Source organism: Lepidochelys kempii, chromosome 6, assembly GCF_965140285.1.
Source record: "Lepidochelys kempii isolate rLepKem1 chromosome 6, rLepKem1.hap1, whole genome shotgun sequence".
Classification (NCBI taxonomy): Eukaryota; Metazoa; Chordata; order Testudines; family Cheloniidae; genus Lepidochelys; species Lepidochelys kempii.
Window position 1 is genome coordinate 38442409 of NC_136385.1, and position 25472 is coordinate 38467880.

At 40.6% G+C, this 25472-nt stretch overlaps 1 protein-coding gene across 22 annotated transcripts in view; it reads left to right on the forward strand.

Moving 5' to 3' along the window:
* The window catches only part of MICAL2 (microtubule associated monooxygenase, calponin and LIM domain containing 2), a 188491-nt gene that overhangs the window by 50804 nt on the left and 112215 nt on the right, over positions 1–25472 (forward strand). For 21 of the 22 annotated variants that reach the window (XR_013635922.1, XR_013635920.1, XR_013635921.1 and 18 more), the window contains exons 3-12: positions 9353–9560; positions 11599–11715; positions 13657–13758; positions 16073–16228; positions 17274–17374; positions 20707–20964; positions 22699–22814; positions 24020–24146; positions 24358–24448; positions 24542–24689. Coding sequence is in view for 19 of the 22 variants with exons in the window: in XM_078853224.1 (XP_078709350.1) it covers positions 9353–9560; positions 11599–11715; positions 13657–13758; positions 16073–16228; positions 17274–17374; positions 20707–20964; positions 22699–22814; positions 24020–24146; positions 24358–24448; positions 24542–24689 (1424 nt within the window). In the remaining 3 variants the exon portion in view is untranslated. Of the gene's footprint in view, positions 1–9352; positions 9561–11598; positions 11716–13656; positions 13759–16072; positions 16229–17273; positions 17375–20706; positions 20965–22698; positions 22815–24019; positions 24147–24357; positions 24449–24541; positions 24690–25472 lie in introns of those variants that run through there. The other variant, XM_073347623.1, reaches the window with a different exon arrangement.

Consider the following 25472-nt stretch of genomic DNA (forward strand, 5'->3'; position numbering starts at 1 on the left):
CTGGGGGGGGGAGTGGTGAAGGCAAAGCAGTAGGGACTCCGTTATTTCCTGCATCCCATGAAGGAATACACCAGGTATCCACTTCTCACCTCAGTGAAGTTGGAAGGGCATCATTATGGGCCAAGAATAGTGCCAATGGATCCATCTGCTAAGATAAATGACCCTTGGGGAGAAGGGTGCAATGGCATGCATATGCGATAGTCCTCCTATGAGACAGACATGACTTTTAGCGGGCGTGGGGTGCATGAGGCTAATGTTCCACCTCCTTAATGCCACAGTCATTCCTGTAGGCAAAGCTCTGTTTTCAGAATCGGGGTTTGATGAAGGAGATTTATTTCATTTCTGAAGACAACCTTATCTGGAGTCCTTTTAAGCACATATGTGTTTGGAAATATTGTTCTTTGTGGCTGGGTTTAGGGTTGTATCTTTCAGGCAGGAGTCCCCCTCTGGGCTGAGTTCCTCTCATTTAACTGTCACAAATGGGTGCTGCACTAATGTTCTCTCAGCTCTTACTCCTCTTCAAGTATAAATGGAAATGTCCTGACCCACATATTGGATCCATGGGTGGATTCTTGTTCCTGGGTGGAGCACCCCTATACAAGCCAGGCTTGGCCATGATTGGTCTGATTGCTGGATCAGTGCCTGAGACCTACCACTGCCAAAAAGTCTATGTATCTTTCATTTCCGTTGTTGTTTTTCTCAGTGTTGGAACCTTTTTAATTTTCAGTTTTAATGTTGCAGAACAGTATTTTTTGTTGTATTTTTAAAATATTTTTATATTTTCCAGTATTCTTTTGTATAATGCCTGGATCTCTTAGGTAAGAGAATGGCATTGCACTTAATAAGAAAATTATTATTATTATATTTTAACTTGCTGAGTTGTAGGCTTTTTGTTTGTTTTTAATTACAGAAAGAGTTTTTTGTTTTGTTTTTTACCCTATTTTCAAGGAGTAGATTCCTTGAGTTCCGGAGTGTAAAGGGTGGATGTTCTGTATTTGCAAGGTAAATGAGTAGATTGTTATTCCTGTAAGTAAAGTGAGCAAACAGGATTTTTGTCACCAGATCAGATAGTTTTCTTCTTTTAACTTGCTGATAATTATATAGTCCTCTTTGTGTTTGATCTCTCAAATACTTTAAACCCTAACTCCAGCACCCCCCAAACTGATGGAATTAGTCATCTGCAGATCTACAGCACATTAAGCCACATTAGGCTTTTCCAGGGTAGGGTACAAGTGTTGTGGATTCCTGGTGTGCCGGCTCCTCAGCAGTTACTTGAGCCCAGGCCTGTTGCCATCTGTCCTCTCCACAGTTTCTGCCTCCCAGCAGGAGGAATCTGCTCAGGGACTGTTGAAAATCCATGTCCAGAAAGGAGAGGCACAAAATAATTCTGGCTTTGCAGAATTAACTTGTGCTCTTATTGGCTCAGTAAACTGATGCCAGTTATATCCTACCAATGATATAGAAACACACAAAGGGGTTTATCTAGGTGCTACATTTCTCAAATGCATGGTTGGTGAGAATTCAATAGTTTGACTATCTTTGAGTGGGGCCCATTTTGAAGGTAACAAATTTAATAATTTTATTAAGATGATGTTGAAGTAAAAAGAAAACGGTACAGAGTTTAAGCATAGAAGTTTCTGGTGATCAGGGAATAAGGTACAGATTATCACGGGGTGTGAAATTCGGTTTGGGAGCAGGTGGCATAAGGAATACATAATCTGCAATCTCCCCAATTGGGGGTAAAAGTTTAACCGGTCAAAGTACAGACATTGAGATATGGGGGTATGTTGTTCATATAATGGCTATGTTCAGGTGTGGAGTATGATGAGTGGATACAATGATGAGGATGGATTTACCCTCATTTGGTGGGATTTAATGTTCATTGAGTTTATAGTTCCAGTTCATATGGTCCAATGGAAAAAGTCTCTCAGTCCCTTTCCCATAGTTGATGCACGATGTCGTACCGGCTCATGCTTCCTGGCACCGTCGGTGGCGGTGATGTGTTCGATGTAGATGTCCCTGGACCATCGGATGGTGTCTGAGACCATGAGGCGACTCATGAGCCGTGCGTAGCGTTGACCGATCCCACAGGTCCGCAGCACACGCTCGTTGCAGGGGTCCCAAGTGCCCTGGGCTCTGACGATCGGGGCATCCATCTGCACCTCGTAGCCCTTCGCTCTCAGAGTGTCGGCCAGGGGGGTGTATTTTTCCAGCTTATGAGCTCGGGCTTCGCGGAAGGCCAGGGTCCTGTTCTCAAAGGAGACTGTGACGTCGATGAGGATGATCCTTTTTCTGGGCCTCGTCGGTGACTACCACGTCAGGTCGCAACTGGCTGTCAGTACCGGGGATGGTGCAGCTCACGGTGACCTCCCCCAGGCGCGGTGCGATGGCTTTCACCAGGCAGTTCTGGATGGCATTGTGGCGCAGCTGCCAGGCTCTGGAGTGGGGCTTGCACTGCACAGGACATGGGGCAGGGTCTCGTTGGAGTAGCCGCACTTCCTGCAACACTTGTCTCGGTTCCTGTGGCAGACGGCTCTGTTGAGCGGGACGCAGTTGAGCCAGGCACGGTGGATGAACCGCCAGTCGCCGAAATGAGTGAAGCCGCCCCCGGCGAGGAAGTGGTTGCTGGCGTCCCACTTGCTGGTCAGTTCGAAGGCTTTACCCTGGTCCGGTTTACGCTTCAGGTTGTACTATATCTTCACTAAACTACAGACACACAGAGCATATTGGGGAAACAAAGCTTTCGTATATATATTAATTTTAGTTCAAAACCGTTAAAGTGACGCCAGTGCCCACTGCTTTCTCCAACTTCAAACGGAAATGGAGCTTGGCATGTTACTGTCTGCGGTAAGGTTTTAATGGAAACAGATTTATACTTCAGAAACAATGTGGTACTCTCTACAGGTACCATAAAAACACCGTATTTGCTAAATTAATATCTGAAGTACCTAAGGTTGATAAGATATGCATGATTTTATTAATATTGTTTAAAATGTAAAATAACGATTACATAGGATAGTTAAATTTTATGAGAAGAAAAAAATGACCTGATGACAAATTTAAAACCATACTGCAGTTTAATGTGCCCTGTATAGGAAAGAATGCTTCAGCAAGATGTATATAACTAGGAATGTTAAAATTACTTTAAAAAGTAAATCAGTTGAGTAAATCCACTTCTTATTAATGATTTTGTGTCATGAGTATCAGATATCACAATGAAAGGCCTGCTTTACTAATAACCAGAATGGTGTCATTCATGTTCAGGACAAAAATGGCAAGACAAGTAATTGAAAGTAATCTGGATTAAATTATTATGAAAAGTAATGGTACCTTGATGATTACTTTAGTAAATCTGGTTACAAATCTGTTTATGGTAAATCAATTACTTTAGCAACCCTGACTGTACAACTGGCAAACAAATATGTGATTTGATCCTTGTAATTCCCATTATAGACTAGGTGATCAGTCCTCTTTGCATGAAGATGAATTCGCCTTTGGAATTTAAAATTTGTGTGTGTTTAATCAGTATTTACAGTCTTCATGAGAATCTTGTAATAAAAACTTGTCACTTTTTTCCTACAGTGTGGTGTGGGGAGCAGTGAAACCTAGTGGTTAAAGCTGACAAATGGGAATCAGGAGCTCAGAATTCTATTCATGGCAAGGCCACAGGCACTCTGGCTCTGATCAAGTCATTAAGCCTCACAGTACTTCAGTTTCTCCATCTGTACAATACTTATATAATACTTAAAGTGCATTTAGATCCGTTGATGAAAGGTTCATCATATAAAGTATTACTTATTTTAAGAAAGGACAAAGCCCTAATTGTAAGCAGGTCTTAATTAAAGCAGGTCTTAATTATAGCTTCTTATACCTATAAAATACACTTTTAAAATAGTGTAATTGTAATAAATTAATCTTTTTTGTCATTTTCAAAACCTGTACATTGGCTTGCAAAGTGACAGATAACCATATTATTCTCTTCCTTGTTCACTTTTCCTCCCTGTATTCTTGTCTTCTATTCTGTTCTCATTTTAGAGACTACTCACGTGTGTAAGTGTTTGCAGGATCAGACCTCTAGACTGTAAATTCCTTAGAGAAGATCTGTTTTTATCTGAGTTATGAAACACCATACACCATATAAGGCCCTATGTAAGTAGGGTAATAAAAAAGTGTATCACCTTAGCTAGAGGAGAATAAGGCTGTAGTGTTCATTCTTTGTTGTGGACTTCACAGAAATGTAGCCATTATCCTACTGCTACTCTTTAGTCTTCTATGTAGCCCCTTGCTTTCCTAACCAAATACAGTCACTTCCTCCACTTGCAAGAGAAATATGGACAATATGGGGGTCATAGTAGATTACAAGCTAAATATGAGTCCATAGTATAAGACTGTTGCAAAGAAAGCACACACCATTCTTGGATGTATTAGCAGGAATGTTGTAAGCAAGACACGAGAAATATTCTTTTGCTCTACTCCACACTGATTAAGCCTCAACCTGAGTACTGTGTCCAGTTTCAGGTGCCACATTTCAGGGAGAATGTGGACAAATTGGAGAAAGTCCAGAGAAGAACAACAAAAATGATGAAAGGTCTAGACAACATGACCTACCAGGGAAGCTTGAAAAAATTGGGTTTGTTTAGTCTGGAGAAGAGAAGACTGAGAGGGGACATAGCAGTTTTCAAGTACATAAAAGCTTGTTAAAAGGAGGAGGGAGAAAAAATATTGTTCTTAACCTCTGAGGATAGGACAAGAAGCAATGGGCTTAAATTGCAGCAAGGGCAGTTTTGGTTGGATATTAGGAAAAACTTTCTAACCGTCAGGGTTGTTAAGCACTAGAATAAATTGCCTTGGGAGGTTGTGGGATCTGCATCATTGGAGATTTTTAAGAGCAGGTTAGACAACACTTGTCAGATATGGTCTAGGACAGTGGTTCCCAAACTTGTTCCGTCACTTGTGCAGGGAAAGCCTCTGGCGGGCCGGGCCGGTTTGTTTACCTGCTGCGTCCGCGGGGTTCGGCCGATCGCGGCTCCCAGTGGCCGCGGTTCGCTGCTCCAGGCCAATGGGAGCTGCTGGAAGCAGTGCGGACAGAGGGACATACTGGCTGCTGCTTCCAGCAGCTCCCATTGGCCTGGAGCAGCGAATCGCTTGCTATGTCTACACTGGCAATTGAAAGATATAACTTTAGTCTTTTAGAAGAGTTAACCCCACCACCCCGAAAGACACAAGTTTTGCCGTGACAAGTGCCAGTGTGAACAGCATGTTGTCGGCAGGAGAGTCGCTTATTGGGGGTGGAAGTTTTTTGTCAGCAGGAGATCCGAAAGACAGTGGCTACACTGCATGACTTTTAGTGGCACAGCTGTAGCAATACAGCCGTGTCGCTAAAAGCTGTGTAATGTAAACATAGCCTTAGTCCTGCCGTGAGCACAGGTGACTGGACTAGATGCTTCTGGAGGTCCCTTCCAGTTCTACGATGCTATAATTCTTCTCCAAAGTTATCTTTAATTACTGTGGTTTCCCTCACCTGATAGCGGGCTTTTGAAGAGCAAAATGATCCTCGATCATAAAAGTAAAGGGAGTTTTTTCCTTTGGCTTGAATGGGAGCAGAACAAAGGCTTTCAGCCATGAGTAGCTTTGTGCCAAGACTCCCCTGATTTCCACAATGCTAGTCGCTAAAGCTCAGAGGTCAGTTTCACTAGACTTGTTTGTATGTCAGTAGTCACTCACCATGGAAGAAATGGCTTCACCTAACTGTGTGAAAGCAGTGATAAATTCATTACCGTCTCAATATGGCCAATAATGAGCCAAAAGACTGGTTGATTAGCCGAAAAAATATAGAGCGAAGGGTTTCATGGGTTTTGCTAGAATGGTTGCAGTACTGTTTCTGTTTTTGCATATAAACAAAGAGCTTGTTTTTTTCCATGTGTTGTCTCTTTCACTAGTTAATAAAGGTAGAAGCCTCAAAACTGCAAAAAAATCTTTGCAATAGATTCTTGCTGTTCTTGGCTCCAAAAGTTTCCAAAATGGATGATAAATTGTCAGGAGGAGTGAGCTATACATCACTGGAAAAGCTCTCCTGATAAATCAAAGAACAAATGACTCTAAGACATGCAGACAAAATGTTTATAGATGGTAACCATAGATGGTGGCAAAAATACAATTACTTTTCACAGTGCCCCCAAGCAAGTTAGAAGATACCTTGTTAATGGTGGGGGTCGGGGAAATTCTCATTTTCTCTCTCTCACTCAAATTTGAATACATTCTATCCTACAGCATCATGAGGAAATGTCAGTGTGGGGGGTTTTATCAGTTGGCAAGAGCCACTATGACTAAATCTCAAAAGACTACTTTTAAAAAAAATTGCATGTATTTATATATAATATTTCTTGTCCGCCAGAAAAATTCTGATCAATCCATGTATGGTCTGTATTTGCAAAGTGCTGCTAGCTGCTTGCTCAACTTTACTGGAAAACTGCATAGCTGTAAATGCATTCACTTACTTGTCAGAACTCAGAGTTCCCATGTTAATCATAACAAGTTTGTGCAGAGAGGAACTGACCAAGCCTCTGCCAATAATCCCACTCTCTGATCCTGCCTGGTGACATCTGCGCTGGATTTTCTTCCTTTACATAATTAGATCCATTGATGTTTTCTTAGTGTTTAGCATACAGTGTGCTATGTTACTCTGAAAGTACATAAAGCTAAAAATGTATTTTAGGAGTAAGCAAGCCTAGGAAATGGCTGATGGAACTGATTAGCTTTAATTAATAATACTTTAATACCTGTAGCATTTTTTAAAAAAATCTACAGTACCTGTTCATTCTGAAAATTCCACTATTATTGAATTTTTAGAATATTTTACTTTAAAAAAAGATAGTTGTAGCTGTTCTCATCATTGGTTTCATTAAAGCCTGTGCCAAATAACTTTTATCTGAGATGTAAAACTTTAAAACAAATGGACAGACCAAAATAAATAAATAACCCTACTGTTATGAAAAAGAAATGTAATTAGAACCAGACTTACATTCAACTAGGCTTAGTTTACAGTAAGTTCTTGCTTTTGAAACTGTAATCACTGTCTGGCTATGTGTGAGAGAACCAAAGGAGCATGTTTTGATTGTGAGATAATGCACTTGTACTTATAGCATAGGACAACATCTACCTCATAGCCAGAACTTTCTGAATTAGGTCATGCACACCTCAGTGGTTAGCAGGCTTAATTTGTTACCTGAACTGATTTGCTTCTCTAATAATTTGAGGTGATTTTTTTTTAATCAAGAGGGGCTGTTTCTAATCAAATAATTTCTGGTAACCAAGTCAGAAAATGTAAACATCTGATGCACGTGCAATTTTCCAGAAATCACAGCTTTCTGGCTTGTAGAAACTTAAAGCTGCAGGCTAAAATTGAAATCCATATATAGGTGAGATTTGTGCTTAGGCACTTCGAAAATCCCACCCTAAGGTGCCTAAATGTGGACATAAGAGCCTAATTTTAAGATCCTATTTTGAATATGTTGGTCAGTGTTAAAACAAAGTAGAATAGGCCCAATTCACAAGTACTGTAAATCAGGGTAGGTCTAATGACTTCACTGGAGCTATGTTGAGTTAGGCTAACTGACGATCTCATCCATTTTATTCAGAACACTGGCTAGGCTACAGGAAAATATAACTAAGTAACATGCATTGTGGAGATAGTCTTATGCTAAACTAGTATAGGAATATTTGGGGATTACTTTTAATCAATGGACTCTGATCTAATCTGAAGATTGCAATAGCGCATTGATGTGCCTCTAAACAAAACAAAACAAAATCTGCTTTGAGACCATTTATTCTTCATTTCCAAGTCTCTCCTGTTGTCTGTTGCAAGTAATTTTGAAATAACTGGTATATCCTTCAAATTTATTTGTCTACTTAGAGCTGGATGAAAGCAATATTTGAATAATTTTTACCATATTTTTCAATGGATACTTACTTTGATGTCTGTGTATGAGACACACTCCATTAAGTAAAATATTTGAGTATTTTACTGCTTCATTTTGTCAACAGTGTACTTGAATATTTCTGGAGTTATATGATCAGCTCTTGATACAGTAGCATTACTTCAGTTTTCAGAGTAACAGTCGTGTTAGTCTGTATTCGCAAAAAGAAAAGGAGTACTTGTGGCACCTTAGAGACTAACCAATTTATTTGAGCATGAGCTTTCGTGAGCTACAGCTCACTTCATCGGATGCATACCGTGGAAACTGCAGCAGACTTTATATACACACAGAGATCATGAAACAATACCTCCTCCCACCCCACTGTCCTGCTGGTAATAGCTTATCTAAAGTGATCATCAAGTTGGGCCATTTCCAGCACAAATCCAGGTTTTCTCACCCTCCACCCCCCCACACACAAACTCACTCTCCTGCTGGTAATAGCCCATCCAAAGTGACAACTCTCTACACAATGTGCATGATAATCAAGGTGGGCCAATTCCTGCACAAATCCAGGTTCTCTCACCCCCCTCCAAAAACCACACACACAAACTCACTCTCCTGCTGGTAATAGCTCATCCAAAGTGACCACTCTCCCTACAATGTGCATGATAATCAAGGTGGGCCATTTCCAGCACAAATCCAGGTTTTCTCACCCCCCCACCCCCATACACACACAAATTCAATCTCCTGCTGGTAATAGCTCATCCAAAGTGACCACTCTCCCTACAATGTGCATGGTGATCAAGGTGGGCCATGTCCAGCACAAATCCAGGCTTTCTCACCCCACCCACTTTTTTTTTTTCTTTCACCCGGGGACACACACACACACACAAACTCACTCTCCTGCTGAGTGTGGTCACTTTGGATGAGCTATTACCAGCAGGAGAGTGAGTTTGTGTGTGTGGTTTTTGGAGGGGGGTGAGGGGGTGAAAGAACCTGGATTTGTGCAGGAAATGGCCCACTTTGATTGTCATGCACATTGTGTAGAGAGTTGTCACTTTGGATGGGCTATTACCAGCAGGAGAGTGTGTGTGTGTGGGGGGTGGAGGGTGAGAAAACCTGGATTTGTGCTGGAAATGGCCCAACTTGATGATCACTTTAGATAAGCTATTACCAGCAGGACAGTGGGGTGGGAGGAGGTATTGTTTCATGATCTCTGTGTGTATATAAAGTCTGCTGCAGTTTCCACGGTATGCATCCGATGAAGTGAGCTGTAGCTCACGAAAGCTCATGCTCAAATAAATTGGTTAGTCTCTAAGGTGCCACAAGTACTCCTTTTCTTATTACTTCAGTTGACAGTTTACACCCTTGAGGTGACTTGGCAATTTTATATTGACTTCCATTTGCATTAACAAACTTCTTCTTTCCTCCCTCAGTGTTTGATTATTGGAGGTGGTCCATGTGGTTTGCGGACTGCCATAGAACTTGCCTTTCTGGGAGCCAAGGTTGTGGTTGTGGAGAAGCGGGACACTTTTTCAAGAAACAATGTGCTGCATCTCTGGCCTTTTACAATTCATGATCTCCGGGGTTTGGGAGCGAAAAAGTTTTATGGAAAATTCTGCGGAGGATCTATTGACCATATCAGTAAGTACCAGTGACTACATGGAAATGTACAGTTTTGTTGAATGCTTGCTATGCAGAAAACTTGCTTCAGAAATATTAATAGAGATCTTTTCTGGACTTGCTGGGTAGCGTTTCTTTACCAAGATAGTAATGACACATTCTGAATACACACACAGAGAAAAATCCCCAAAGTCAAGCACTTCTGATTTGCCAAAATTGCATAATCTTATTTGAACAATAACCTATGCTCCTCATCAAAGCTTTAAGAGAAACCTTGTGTGGATGTTTTTTTAATTGCTGTCCACAATCAGTTTAACAGACTTCATTGTAGGGCGTCTTTAAAAGTGTACTCTAAAAATAAAAGGTTTTACAGTTGTATGAATGATACTGCTGCTTTATAGGTAATGCCTTAATTGTACTACGTGCCTTACAAAATATAGAAAAAGGGATGGTGCCTACCCAACCGGGATTTTAACCTAACTTGGACCAAAACAAACCTCCTGGACAGCATCTTGCGTGTTGGATTGTTTGCAGATATTATTGAGGAGGAGAACTTCTAGAGAAAATGGTACCAAAAATAGTAAACCAAATGTCTTGTTAAAAAACATGGAAATAAGTTTTGATCACCTTAGGGGGCCTATCTGCTTTTTCTTATAAAGAAATTGGGATGGAGGAGAATGGCATCTGACTGTGTGGCTATCTGTTTTAATTTGAATGTGTATTCATCACGGTATGACTAGATGCAATTTAGATGTATGTTTGATGTCTGATTTGAGTTAGATAGTGGGTTGGTAAACAAATGTCCTTGTACATGAAGGTTGAAAGCCTGGCCCCACAGAAGTCAATGGGAATTTTGTCACTTGACACGTCCCTTTTTAAGGCCCTGTTTTCAGTTGCTTATAACTTTACCAAATTTTAGCTCTTTGGGCTGAAATTTTCCATGTCAAGTGTCTGTGTCCAGATGAATTTTATTTGGAAAATAATTCTGTCCCCTCCAGAACTTGAAGTGGAACTGAAAATTCCTCTGCTTTCCGCAAATACCTGTGAAATCCTGTGTCTGTGTCTCATCCCCTCTACTGCTAGTCCCCACAGAGGATAACAACTTACTACAGCTGTCATTTACTCCATTAGCTCACATGGCAGAGGACTGTGTGGTGGATCAAAACTATGTTAAAAGAACATGATCAAGGTTGTAGAATCAAGCACTCAGTAAAGTTAGGAAATATTAAGGTTGCCTATGCAATCTTAATTGAGCTGCCTTGGGCATATGCGTTATGGTACAGTCTTTAACTGCGTAATATTCTATTTTTTCCGCAGGATTCTTTCCTCATTCAGTGTATAGGCTGGACCTGTTGTGTGATGAATCCGAGTTGTGTAGTAAAGGAGAGTAGAACTGCTACTTCAGTTGCAGAAGTTGAAAGGCATGTAGTGAATGAGGCAGGGGATTGCAGGAAGACAAAGGATTATCTTGTGGTTCAGGCAGTGGAATGCTGCCCTGGGAAGTAAATTCTATCCCTGCCCGGCCACAGAGTGATGCTTGGCAAGTCACTTAAACTAAACTTTTCACAGGGAGTCATAATTTTGTATGTGCCTCATTTTCTGGGTGTCTGTCTTGAGACCCTGGGCCCCATTTTACAAATGGGGAACTGAGACAAAGACTAAGGTCAGAAGTATCCACTAATTTTGGATACCCAATTTGACATGCCAAGGACCTGATTTTTCAGAGTGCTTAACATTATTTTAATACTTGATAGCTTCAAAACACAGTTCCCACTGTCTTCAGTTGTGAGCGCTCAACACTTCTGCAGATCAGGTCTTAGGGTCTCAAGTGAGGCACCCAGAAAATGAGGAACACGCAGTTAATGACCACCTGTGAAAAGTTAGGCTCAAGTGACTTGCCTAATCTCTACGGACTCCAGCAGAGAAACTGAAAAGATGTTATGTATCTGTACAGTGCCTAGCTCAATATGAGGGCCCCAGGTGCTACCACAATATTAATTTAATAAAGGAAATGCTATTACATAGTTTAAAATGACAAATGTGTTATCACTGTTCATAGGTATTCGACAGCTTCAGCTTATCCTCTTCAAAGTTGCACTTATGCTGGGAATTGAAATCCACGTGAATGTAGAGTTTGTGAAAGTTCTGGAACCTCCTGAAGATCAGGAAAACCAAAGTATGACTGACTTGTGACTTCAAATAACAAAATTAAGAAACCAGTAACTTTGTCCTATTGAATTATTCTCATTGTATGAAATAACTGTATTATCGTTTATGAAATAATTTCTAATCAAGCCAAGGTAGCACACTTCCTCTTAAAGAAACTTGTGTCTTTCTTATGAAACGGTGTATGGAATCGCAAGCATGATAACTGTCATGGTGTCAATACACTGATCCATTTAAAAATATCCCCTGCCAGAGAAGTAGAGGTTTCTCACTATGCCTGCTGGTGTGTGCTTGAGTTTTTGTAGGGAGGCTAGTATGGTCTTCTGCTGTCTTCTTGGCATGAGAATTTTAGATTGATAAATATGAATTCTGAGGATGTCTTTAAGCCCCATGAGCCAAATTTGTTGCTCTTTCTTCCATCCTGTGTGACTCCTATTGACAGTTAGTACCCTATCAGAAGTTAACCATTCTCATTTAATGGTATTTACCAGTATATATAAAAAAGGCTGCAAGTCTGTCACAGATGTCATGGATTCCATGACTTTCCGGGACTTCTGCAGCATTTGGTGTGACTGGTCAGGGGGCCACCTGACCAGTTCAGCCAGCCCCTGGGCCAGCCGCAGTAGCCACTGCTGGAGCAGTCTCGGGCCACCGCCTTCCCCACAGCAGCAGCAGGAGGAGTTTGGATGTGGGAAGGGGCTCAGGACTGGGGGTTGGAGCGTGGGAGGGAGTGAGGGGGCTCTGGGCAACGCTTTCCTTGGGGAGCTCTCTGGAAAAGGGGAGACATGACCCACCCTCCCTCAGCTCCTAGCTCTGTGCACTGCCTTGCCTGCAGACATCGCCTGCAGGGACTGCCTCGCAGCTCCCCCCAAGCTAATGGGAGCTTCAGAGCCAGCTCTTGGGGTGGGGGGAGCGGGTAGTGTGTGGAGCTAGGAGCTGAGGGAGGGACATGTCCTCACTTCCAGAGAGCTGCAAGAAGCCGGGTAGGGAGCCTGCCAGCCCTGCCAACTCCTCCCCACTAGCACCAGCGGGGGGTCCTTGCCCGTGCACCGCCACCCTCTTCACCCAGCACCAGCGGGGGTCCTCGGCTGCTCCTCCCACCCCCCCACCCCCACCCCAAGATTTAATCAGGGGTGTATATAGTAAAAGTCATGGACAGGTCACGGGCCATGAATTTTTGTTTACTGCCCATGACCTGTCCATGACTTTTACTAAAAATACCTGTGACTAAAACATAGCCTTAGTTTATAAGATGTGGTGCAAAATTTAATATAGACTGAACAAGTTTTCCATTTTATATCTTGGTTGCTAGTACTACTTCTGTGCTGTTTTTAATTGACTGTGGGTAGATGAAATGAGATAAAGGGATACTAGTTATGATTGTGAGTATTTGTATTTAGAATATTTGTCATTAATATAAGTACAGGTAATTCAAACATTTTCAGATTATGTTTTAGGTTAATGAAAGTGATGCATCTTTCTTTAAAAGGTTGTAGCATTTTGGCTAGATTTTATTTTCCCCCTCTCTTTGTGTTAGATTAATTGGAATTTGCTTAACAGTTTTTAAAATAAAACTATTGGGGTCTAATTCTGCAAACACTTTTGAGTGAGTTGTCGCGTTGAGTTCAAGCTGGGACTACTCACGTGAGTAAAATCACTTGTGTATGTATTCACAAGATTGGGCCCATAGTCAACATAATGTTTTATATGATCCAAATGAAGGCGTTCCTTTCTGCCATCAGCTTGTAAGCTTAGTCCTCATTATCATTAGTGGGAGTTCCACTGACGTCAAAGCTGTGTGTAAGTTGTATGCAGATGTCTGAGAGCAGAATTTGGTTCAGTTTGATTGGAAAATAGATTCTTTTATCCTAATTGCTTTCCTTCACATTCTAACAATGCTTCTTCTGTAACAATGCAATATTTGAATAAGTTTTATTACTTGTTTCTTTAGAGATAGGTTGGCGGGCTGAATTTCTCCCAATGGATCACCCTCTGTCAGAGTTTGAATTTGATGTTGTTATTGGTGCAGATGGTCGCAGGAACACGTTAGAAGGTAGGTAAAAAGATATTCTTAAGATCAATAACGGTCTTAAAGTACAGTGGAAAGGCTAAGAAGAACAGAAGGGAATGGTTTCAGAGTAACAGCCGTGTTAGTCTGTATTCGCAAAAAGAAAAGGAGTACTTGTGGCATCTTAGAGACTAACCAATTTATCTGAGCATGAGCTTTCGAGAGCTACAGCTACTGAAGTGAGCTGTAGCTCTCGAAAGCTCATGCTCAGATAAATTGGTTAGTCTCTAAGGTGCCACAAGTACTCCTTTTCTTTTTTCTAGAAGGGAATGGGTTATCTCTCCCTCCCTCCATAAGTGTTTGCGTATATGACAGTGGAAATTCCTTTATGGCTTGTCTCCTGCCTTTATTATGGTGTGTTCAGCTGTACCCCAACAAGTGAGACATCTAATTCATTACCGATTCTTAGGGCCATCTCTGCCAGTTTGTAGGGATCATATTGTGGTGGTTAGTACCATAAGTCCCTACTGCAAGGTTAACAAATAACATGCTGGTTTAATTTTATGGTGATTTGACAAAAATGTATTGAACTGCACATTCTTCATGTCATTGTGTCATAAGTCAGCTGAATATACTTGAAATAATGATCATATAGTGACTGCCAGGTATTTTAATGAACACATCAGAGGAGTTGTTCTTGGATGGTTGTGATTTATATCAGAAGCAGTCATTTCAGTAACACATGTAAGAGATAATAACTGGCAGGAAAGGAAGGTCCTGTTGTTACATCTCTTACAGTCATCAAACAGAATTCCAACCGCCTGAGTTGCCTTTGTGAGTGAGACATTAGCTAAGCAGCTCTGGCATCACATGAACAAACCTGTTACTTAATTACATGTTGTTCTGATAGCTTTAATTATACTCATATTAGTTTCAACTCATCAAGCTCCTGATTTCCCTTTTTATTTGTCTTAGTTTGCTCCAAATGTCAGCTTTTTCTCCCATCTGCCAAATGCAATACAGTGCTTATAGATTTTTTTTTTTTCCCCCCTCTGTAACTTTTTAAAGTTGGAAAATTTCGGACATGCTTCCTTAGGTGTCTTTGCAGAAAGTCTGTTGCAGGATTCACACATCAGCAAAACAAAATTACCGCCAGTGTTATGTGTTGGGGATTGCAGATACTAGCAAAAATCTTGGCGGCCCCTTTAAAGAAATCATTGGGCCAAGAGAGAGTATTTAATGCCCACCATAGTTTATCAGACTAAAGACATTCATAAAATAGTGATAATTTGCACAGGATACTCATACCAAGCAAAGGATGAGGTCGAAACTAGAACAGAAACACACACCTACAGACAAATCACTATATACTGTGAATTTCTTAATTTTCCCTGATACTGACTATGAAATACACTAGCTGAAAGTCATAATTTTCACAGTTGGTTTAAACTACTCCATACGATCCTGATCCTGCAAATATGCATCTGCTTAAGTTTACACATGCAAGGTATCAATGGACTGCTCAAATGCATAAACATAAGCAGATGCATATTTGCTAGATCATGACCTATCTCACTCTCACACACTTTTTCTATCTTTCTCATAGTTGTAGGAGCCAAATATTTTTCAGATTTTCTGTGTTCCTCCTCTTAATTGTTGACCCAAAAAAAAAAAAAGCAAGTTAAGACTAACTATATAGTAAGTGCTACCAAAACTCTGGCTCTTTCCTAAGTAGCTTTTACAAATATTCTCCCTCATTATTTTGATTCACATTGTTTTAAAATTTTCAAGTAATGAATACATGGGTTTGTTTTTGCTCCATGCTTCCCGCTTCCTCCCTCCCACCCACCCCAGAATAAAAAATAAACAACCAAACAAAAATCCAACCTTCAACTTAATGTTGTATATCTTTATTACAGTACCACACGTGTATCTGCAGGTCTTTTGGGGATAGGGATATGCAGACACTTGAAAGGAAATGTGTGGGATTTTGGAAAAAAGAAGGAATCCACTGGCCATAAGCTGGGGGCTGGATTGGTATTTGTTTGCGAAAGAGAGAGCTGCCTTGAAGGTTCCCCCATCCCAGAGCATGGTTGTAAAAACTTTGGCTGGTTTTACACACCACCCAGGGTTACAAGAACTTCTCTCTGGATTGCCAGTCTTCATTGTCACTGAAGGGCACTAAAATGTTGGAGGGATGTAACCCAACTTTGTTTAATAAGGCTGCAAAAGCTGATAAGTAATACAGTATTTCAGAGAGTTTGAAATTGGCAGCTTAAACTTTTCAAGATATATGGGCCAGCCTCAACAAATGAACCTTAGTGTCGCTGTAGTGTTAATTCTTTTCCTTGTTCTCCAGGTTTTAGAAGGAAGGAGTTTCGTGGAAAGCTGGCTATAGCTATCACAGCCAACTTTATCAACAGAAACACAACTGCAGAAGCCAAGGTGGAAGAAATTAGTGGTGTCGCTTTCATCTTCAATCAAAAATTCTTCCAGGATCTTAAAGAGGAAACGGGTAGGTCCTTATTCTCTTTTTTTTTTTCTTTTTTTGGGGGGGTGACCAAACAAAATATGTGGTAGGGCAACTCGATATATTCAGGGCCACCCACCTACCACCGCTTCAAAAATAGTTTATAATGTATTAAATAACAAAGCAATAAAATTCTGCTGATTTTAAAGCCTTAGGGAAGGAGGTGTTCATACAATGGAATTTTTTTATCATGGGTGTTACCACAACTTGGATCTTTTGGCATTTTCATTTTTCTCAACTTTAAAAAATATTTTTGATACAAACTATAACTTTTTGTGAAAGAACATTCTCAATACCTAGAGATTTCCCTTAAGGAGAGCATGCTTTGATTTCTTTGTATTACTTCACTTTGTATTAGTGTCATTGTCTATTTGTTAAGAGAGTACTTTTTAAAGTACATGTTGGTTTGCTGTCAATAGGCTTTTATATCACTTTAAAATAAAATATAAATAGTTTATATAATTTACAGTGAATGGCTTTAAATCAATTGTATCTTGCGTTAAACCTTCATCCTTGGGTGTGTGAAAAAGGAGCCCAGAATAGGGCAACATCCACTAGAAGTATAGTACGAGTATATACTTCCATTCCCTGGTTTCAGGGGGATTCCCACGTTGCAGCCTGTATTTTAAATTAACGTTTTGGGCACCATGCGCTTGATCCTACTCCAATTTAAATCAATGAGCATTTTATTGGAGCCGTAGCTAGGCGTATGGCAACCTACATATTTTGTGTCAAATATGGATCACATTTTCCCTTTTTTAGAAGATTATTTAGAATGCTAGTAATAGCAAAAAATATTTTACAGCTGGTCAAGGACTTTCTTGTATTCTGTATTTGGGGCCCCTTTGTTCTATGCACTCTGCAATCTCAGTTGGGGACTCCAAGTATTTATATTCAGGAGGTGCCTGAACTAAACTTAAATGAAAGATTCTTGTGGGGACTATATCCATTATTGATGGCAAATGGCTAAACTAATGAAAAAATTCATTTAAGTTAGGTTTTCTTCACAAATGTCTTGTCATCTTTGCAGGAATTGACCTGGAGAATATTGTTTACTACAAAGATAGCACTCACTATTTTGTAATGACAGCAAAAAAGCAGTCTCTTCTGGACAAAGGAGTGATTATCAATGTACGTATAGATGCAGGGCAAAGCCCTCTATTTTATTTGACTGAGACTACATGAGGGTGGCTGAACAGAAGGTTTTAATTGACTCATTTGATCATTTTATGATTAGAGTCTGAATTACTTAGATGGTGGTTTACCTGTGTTTGGTTAATTTTTACAGTGAGAACACAAAACTCAGAGAACTGAAAATGGTACTGCTTAAATGTATCAGTTCAGAAACTGGTTGTAATATGATCTTGAGTCACCCTGAAAGAGTCATTGGCTACACAGGCATTGATATCACTGTAGACAGTAAACCTCAGTGACTCAAAAATCAAATTAGGGGAAACTGTGTATGTTCAGGCAGCAAACTGAGAGAGCCTCGGATAGAGTCCAACATTGAAATGTTAAATTGTCCCAAATGGATGAAATGCAACAGGAAGGTCACTTTTAAACAAGTTGGCCTTTATAAACAAGTTTCAAAGTACCTAGTAATTCTTGGGTGTCCAAACTGAGATGGTTAAAGGGCCTTAATTTTCAGAAACTGAGTGCTCAGCACTTTCGGAAAATCAGACCCCTTCAAGATGTCTCCTGTTAGGCACCAAAAAATCACTTGTCATTTTGTAACCATGCCAGAATAGTCATAACAGATTAGAATCTTCCTAGGAGGAAAGGAAGTACCTGTATGTGGGCTATCAGAATCTTGTTTGGCTTGTGGGTACTATTGATGAGACAAAGTCGTCACCCTTTTTGGAAACTGCTTCTCTGATGAGTCCTTGGTAACTATTTTCAGCTTAGAGTGTAGAATAGTGTTCAGCGAGGCAGGGAGATTGGAGTATTCTCACCATTGTCACCACAGTCCCACTTTGAGTAGCCTCCCCTTCGTGACTTGCTACAGGTTGGGACTCTGGGACTTACCATCACACCAGTGGACCTCCCCATCCCCCCAATCCTGAAAGATGTTCAGAACGGACCAGTTGATGGAACAAAATGACATCACTGTCTCCAGGATAGTGATCCGGATGACTCCTGTGTTGTGAATCTAAGACTCCTCTTTCCTGGTTTTCATTTTGTCTAAAGAGTCCATCTTAGTCACCAGGACAAATCTAACTTTGCAATGCTTTGCCATGACCACTTTTGAACTAAAAAGCAATGGTGTGCAGCCTGACTTCAGGGTTGGGCTGGTTAGTTTTTGTTTAAATGCCTTTCATGGACTGGCTAGAGGACAACAGAACAATCTAACCAAACCCCTTTCCCTACCTAGGAGGGTAAAGCTGTGATACTGGAATGGATAACTGGATCGTTTGTCATGTGCTGTGACTGTGGCTTTCCAGCAATTATACTGCAACCAAGAGACAGAAGCTGCATTTCCCAAACTTTAGCTAATCTTTTTTCTATTCCCTATAGATGGGATCAGACTTCAACAATAAAACCTGATAGTTACTAATCTCCCCAACAAGAACATTTAGTACTATTTTAGAGACTGACAAGCAGATTGTTCTCCATTGGAAATAGTGCCTGAAATTGTCTTGGATTTCAAGACACTTTTTTTTTTTTTTTTTTTAATTTTGTGGGTGGTGGTTGATGTACAACAAGCAAAACCAAATTCCTATCAACAGAGCCACAGATATAAATTTCTGTTCCTTTTATATTGCCACAAAACTAACACAGTATCTTTAAAGGAATTCTATTCTAAAAGCACTGTCCCATTGTCTGGCCCTGCAGGAAGGAAAACAGGAGGCAATGGATGTGGTTTGAGCAGGCTACAACTTGATTCACTTAAAATATCTGGGAGTATCTGGCAATAAATTGTGCAGTGCAGGATATCATTAAATTTCACCTCTGTGGGAGAGGTACCGTCAGCCCTCCCTCTTCCCATCCTGGTCCAAGCCAGCCCATTGCTGGGACCTTGCTTCCCTCCCATTGTATAAGAGTTAAGGGGCCTGAAAAGGGAAGAGCCAGACATTACAAGCCCTGAACCCTCTACTTAGCTTTCTTAAGCGCTGCTTTCCTCTAAATCCCCTTCCAATCCATTTTATCCAATAACTGTATCCGTTCCATACCAAGTATCTGCACTGGACATCTGCCACAAAGAGACACTAGGTTGGCTGCCTCACTGCTTTCCTAGCTGGGTTTCCAGATATTTGCTGATACTTTTATCTAACGTTAGGAAAACACTATTTGCTTCCCATTCAGATGGGTGTACCCCATTCTCCCTGAAGTTGGGCGCCCAATAAAATATGTCCAGATGAAGTGGGTTTCTCTGGAACATCCCCTTCTCTGGTCACCTGGAAGGGTAATCGCCCTTCCTCCCCACCTGATCCAGCCATTTCCTGTTAAAACTGCTCCATCCAGGTAAATTTTCCCCTTCCTCCCCCTCTGCCATCAGTTGCAGAGGGATCCCCTTACAGTGGCAACACTGCATGCAGCTGTGGTGAGGACATTTGCACAGCATTCACCATTGCTTTTCTCAACTTAATCCTATTTTCAGGGCTCTCTCACAATATGTACACACTCAAAAAAAATCCTGTTGTGGAGCTGGAGCCACTTAACCAAGGTCACAGGCAATTGGCACATCCACACCATTTCTTTGATCCATTTATGTCTCGTGCTAAACACAACCTGTCTAGAGATAACTGGGCTAATATCGGTTCTGCAGCATCATCCATCTAGGATGTGCCAGGTCAGGGGTCTCATCCATGATTAAGCTGGAAATAGAAATCACCTTATCAGTCACTGATGGTAAGCAGCATGACCCATAAAGAAAGGGTCCCTGCGAAGTTGAGCAGTTTGCCTCTAACAAATTCTTTCCTTGCCCAATTTGTAGATAGTCTATTATGTCTTACCCAGTGTCCATGTATATACAGTTCTAAACCATAGCCTCATCAGTATCCGGTCATATATGCCAGATCACTTGTCACTCAATAGGGTGACCTAAGTCCTAAAGTGCAATATTTTCAGTAGTGATGGGACATGAAAGACAGAATGCATTGCATATTGATAAGTAGTGGTGATGATACCTTCTCAATAGGAGGGTAGTAAATTTATCAAAATAACGTGTAGCTAAAGGGAGGAGGGTGAAGAAAACACTATTTTCCATTGCAAGTAATAATGCTTATTTGGCTTGCTGCATAGAGAGTTACTATTTCTGGATTGGGCTCAGTATATAGTTTAAAATATTAAGCTGTGTGTTTACATATTAACAAGTTTTCTAAATATTTAAGTAGCAGTCAAATTTCTCTCAGTACTTTGCCACAAGATGCGATGTTGCCATCTGCTGTGTGCTATTCTATTTTCTGTCCCTGCATTAGAATATTTTAAAATCTCTCATACTGCATGTGTTTTTGTCTCTTCAGGACTATATTGATACTGAGATGCTTCTCTGTGGGGAAAATGTAAACCAGGACAATCTGTTGTCGTATGCAAGGGAAGCTGCAGACTTTGCAACCAATTACCAGCTGCCTTCCTTGGATTTTGCGATTAATCACTATGGGCAGCCAGACGTGGCTATGTTTGATTTTACTTCCATGTATGCCTCTGAAAATGCTGCACTAATAAGAGAAAGGAACAGACATCAGCTCTTAGTTGCCCTTGTTGGAGATAGTTTACTTGAGGTATACCAAATAGCAACAACAAAAAGCATTTTTAATTCCTTAAAGTAAAAATATGTTTTTATGCTGTAAGAGGAGTTTGGTTTGGTTTTGTTAAACCGCAGGTTCAAGTACTTTGGTAAATGCATTCAGGTTGCTTATTTTGACAATATAATAACCAGGAGGTGGCAATGTGAATTTTATCTGGTAGCTGGCATAAGCATAAATCTTTCCTGAAAAGAATAAAATTAGGAAGATTCAGAAACCAGCTGAGCTGGCCACATATTTAATAATATCTAGTAACAGACAGCTTTTTTACTTAATTTTTCAGCTTGTTCATAATTTCTATTTGTTTAAAGGGAAACTGACAAGTTTTGAACTTTTTAAATGACTCATTTTTTAAAAGCTGCAATTTCTCACAGAATACCATTAACTAGAATGGCTGGATTTAATTTTTTTTCTTCCATCCTTATAAGGTTCTTTAAGGAGAAACAGGAAATAAGGGGAAAACCGTGAGACTGCTTCTGCATAAAACACTGGCAAATGCATAAAGTATAAAGAAACAAAAAATCCAGAGAAAAATTTTGTTACGTGCGGACTTCCTCAATTAATAACCTTTAGGTGCCACTTTAAACTACAGTGTGATTAGGTCCAACACTTTGACAGACAACTTAGCTTTTAAAAAAAGAAAAAAAAACCCTCTAAAGTTGGAAGGGAAGTGACTCCTTATTGGTCATGTCAGCTGTACTAACTGTGGGCCCGATACTACAGACACTTGCTCATATGTGTAAGTTTACCTACATGAGTAATTCCAGGGAAATCTTCAAAGGAGTTGCTTGTGTGTGTAAATGTTTAAGTTACTCATTATTATTCATGCTTGTACATGTCTGTATCAGAGTGGTGTGGCATTATGGGCTTTCTTCAGGATGTCTCGCACAAAATGGAGTACATGTTGATTACTTGGCTGACATATACACTCGCATTGCCATTAGAGATGGTCTAAGAATATCGGTGGACCCTCTTTACTTTGTCTTACAATAAATGTTGTGAAACGTTGGTGCTTTTTTCTTTACACTGGAATTTTCTCTCATTTTCATACTATAACTTGTCAGTAACAAATGCCTGGCTAATGATCTCTGATGCGGATTCCACTTGTATGTAACACAAGTTGTGTTTCACAGCTGAAAACAGGGAGCCAGGTCCTCTGCTGGTGTAAATGGCATAGCTCCCTTGACTGCAGTCCCAGTCAGTCAGACTGTCCTGCTTTGTACTTTTGATGCTAGAAGTATACATTAGAGTGAACAAGCAGTGTACTCAGTATTGTCAACCCCCGATGTTCAGAAATCATCTGTCAGATCCCCAAAACATCGTGAGATTGGCTTAAAAATCAGGAGTGTTTTTTTTTTTTAAATAAGAAATGTTGGATCTTTCTACTTCCCTTCTGGTTTTTGAATGTTTTAGGGTTCATGTTTTCCAGCTGTTCTCTGCATAAGAGCTTGACATTTTCTTTGAACAATGAATATACAAATAAAAAATGAAAGCTGAGATTCTCATGACTCCAGGAGCTGAGGCTTTGAGAAAAAACACCAAATATCCTGAGAGCTGGCAATACTATATACTAGAACATTCTCTGGCCTAGCGTCTCAGAATGTGTGAAAACCTAGGCCGCAAGCCCACCTGGCAACTGCTTTAGTGATAAGTCGTCTTTTAACAAAGATGAGGGATAAATATGGCTAAACTGTAAAATACTCTTTACAGCCCTTCTGGCCGATGGGTACTGGCTGTGCAAGAGGCTTCCTAGCTGCTTTTGATACAGCATGGATGGTGAAGAGCTGGGATCAAGGAAAACCCCCACTAGAGATCCTTGCTGAACGGTAAACTCTTCCTTCCTTCCTTCCCCTCATTTAAGCAAATTTTAAGGGAATACGGTGGTGGCAGAAGATGTTCAAGGAACAGTGCAAGTAACAGAAGTATTCTGCTTACCTGCAGTGGCAATCAGTTCATTTAGGCTACTGAACAGTTTTCAGATGGCAGTGACTTCTAGGCCTCGTCCTGCAAGTTACGCTCTGCTGGTGCAAGGGTCCACTGATATGGAGTAATCTGAATGATTAGGGCCTAAGTGACTATTGACCTGAACCAGGCTGAAACTTTGAGGAAGAGGTGTAAGGCTTGGTATCAAATGACCAGCCCCACAAATCTTCTGGTCCCCAAGCACTTGTTGTGAAATAATCTACTTTTAGTCAAAGAACACACAATGTTTTAACAGCAGTAGTTTTCAGAATTGCCACTTCTTCTGTTTTTTTAGCTGAGCCTTTTAGTTCATGCTGGGACTGTGATGTGACTTCTATTGACTCTGCTAAATGTGCAGCAAGCAAGAATCTGCATAGGTTTTAATCATAAGTTCTTTTCTATAATCTATTATTCACTCTCCTAAAACCTGTTATTAAAGGCACCAACAAAAAGATTTTTGCATGATGATGGCCTGAATTTGCTGACCTTGTTTAGTGGTTCCACTGGCAAAGATTTGATACTGTTACAGCTCGTCAGGATGTTTTAGAAACTGATGCATGGTAGCTGTTTGGGAGCAGTATTGTTTGTAGTAATTATGGGATCAGGACTATAAGTGCAGTGCTGTCTGAGGAATGAGAAGTTTGTGGATGACTCAGAAACACAGAGCAATCCCAAATGGAAAATTGAATGGAGTAACAAAAGAAGGGCCTAGTGGTTGGGTGAATTGCAGGATGACTAGATCCAATGCTGTTTTGTGGTAAAAGGAGAAGTTACCCCTTGGGTGGAGATTAAAGCAAAACCAGATGGCTTTGCATGACGTAATCTTACCACTTTCTTGCTCTCTTCCTGCCTCAGGAAGATACAGGCATCACGTAAGTGTCTGTCTCAGGTTTGAGATGGAAAATTTCTCATGCTGAGACATTATTGGCAGTTGGTGCAGATTCAGGTTTAGTGCAGGGTACTAATCATTGACATATTCTAATTAAAGGTGAGGGCAATTACAAAAGCAATGTAGAAAAAATGGTTGTACGCTGTCTTCAGCTGACACTTCTTTATTATTGTCTGTCAGAGAGAGCATTTATCGACTGTTGCCCCAGACTACACCCGAAAATATCAACAAGAACTTTGACCAGTATACCATTGACCCAGGAACACGCTATCCAAACTTGAACTCCAGCTGTGTTCGACCTCATCAGGTCAGTTCTTTAAAGGCTCACTTTACAAGATCACAATTCATTTTTGTCCCAGGAGTCATATGGCTGCAGTGGAAATGCTGCATAAACAAAACTTTCATGAGATTCTCTGGATGAGGTCAAGTTACCTGATAAAGTTCACGTGAAAAGAAAATAGTATATTAAAATAATTTGCAGTGGTCATGTACTTACGTTCAAATTGTTTTTGCTTTAGGTTAGACATTTGTATGTTACAAATGAGCTACAACAATGCCCTCTTGAAAGGGTCAGCTCTATTAGAAGATCAGTGAATGTCTCAAGGCATGGTATGTGAAATTTTCTGCCTGGTATGATTCTTTTACATTTCATGTTCAGAATATGTAAGTGACTGAAATGTTCTCCCTATATTACACCTGCAGAATCCGATATTCGACCTAATAAGCTTTTAACCTGGTGTCAGAAACAGACAGAAGGCTACAGGAACATTAATGTCACTGATCTCACTACTTCTTGGAGGAGTGGCCTTGCGCTGTGTGCAATTATGCACCGCTTCAGACCTGACCTCATGTAAGTTATGTGGGTAGAGTTTGCTAATTGTAGGATACGCTAAGTTGTTTATAAAAGTATAGACTAGTGTAAGGCCAACCAAAACAATGCTGGTGGTTTAGAGTCCCCTTTTAACATTTGTTTTTGCAACCGGGTGCATGCCATTGCTGAGTCTGGTTTTTTCCCAGATGTCCTTGGTCCAGCATTTAAAACTGAAGGTATACATTTTCAAAGAGCTGCGTGGCTTTTAGCTGTGTGATTCTTGTTGACTTTAGTGGAAATCACATGCCTTTTTTTAATGTGAGGGTTTATGGCCATGTGTTCCTGGAGGCACATTCTTAGAAAGGAGAGGCAAGTTCAAGGGAATTTTGTAGCTTTAGACTGTTTCTGTATGTGATCTGTATTGTTCTGGACAACACCCTTTCATATTAGCTGCATCATGAACACCAAACATCGAGGAACAGATGCCCGAGGTAGTCCTTGCAAATTAACTCCCTCTTCTGCCATAACCCCTCTTTTTCTGACTGTAATACTGGGATCCCTAACCACACCATATCCCACTGGACCTAATTAATTACACAGAAACTTTTAGGGTATGTCTACACTGCAACTAGACACCGGCGGGTGGCCCGCACCAGCTGACTCAGGTTTGCGGGGCTAAGGCTGCAGGGCTGTTCAATTGCAGCGTAAACTTCCAGGCTCCAGGACTCTGCAAGGTGGCAGGGCCCCAGAGCTCAGGCTGCAACCCAAGTTTGGAAGTCTCCACTGCAGTTAAACAGCCCCTTAGTCCGAGTCCTGTGAGCC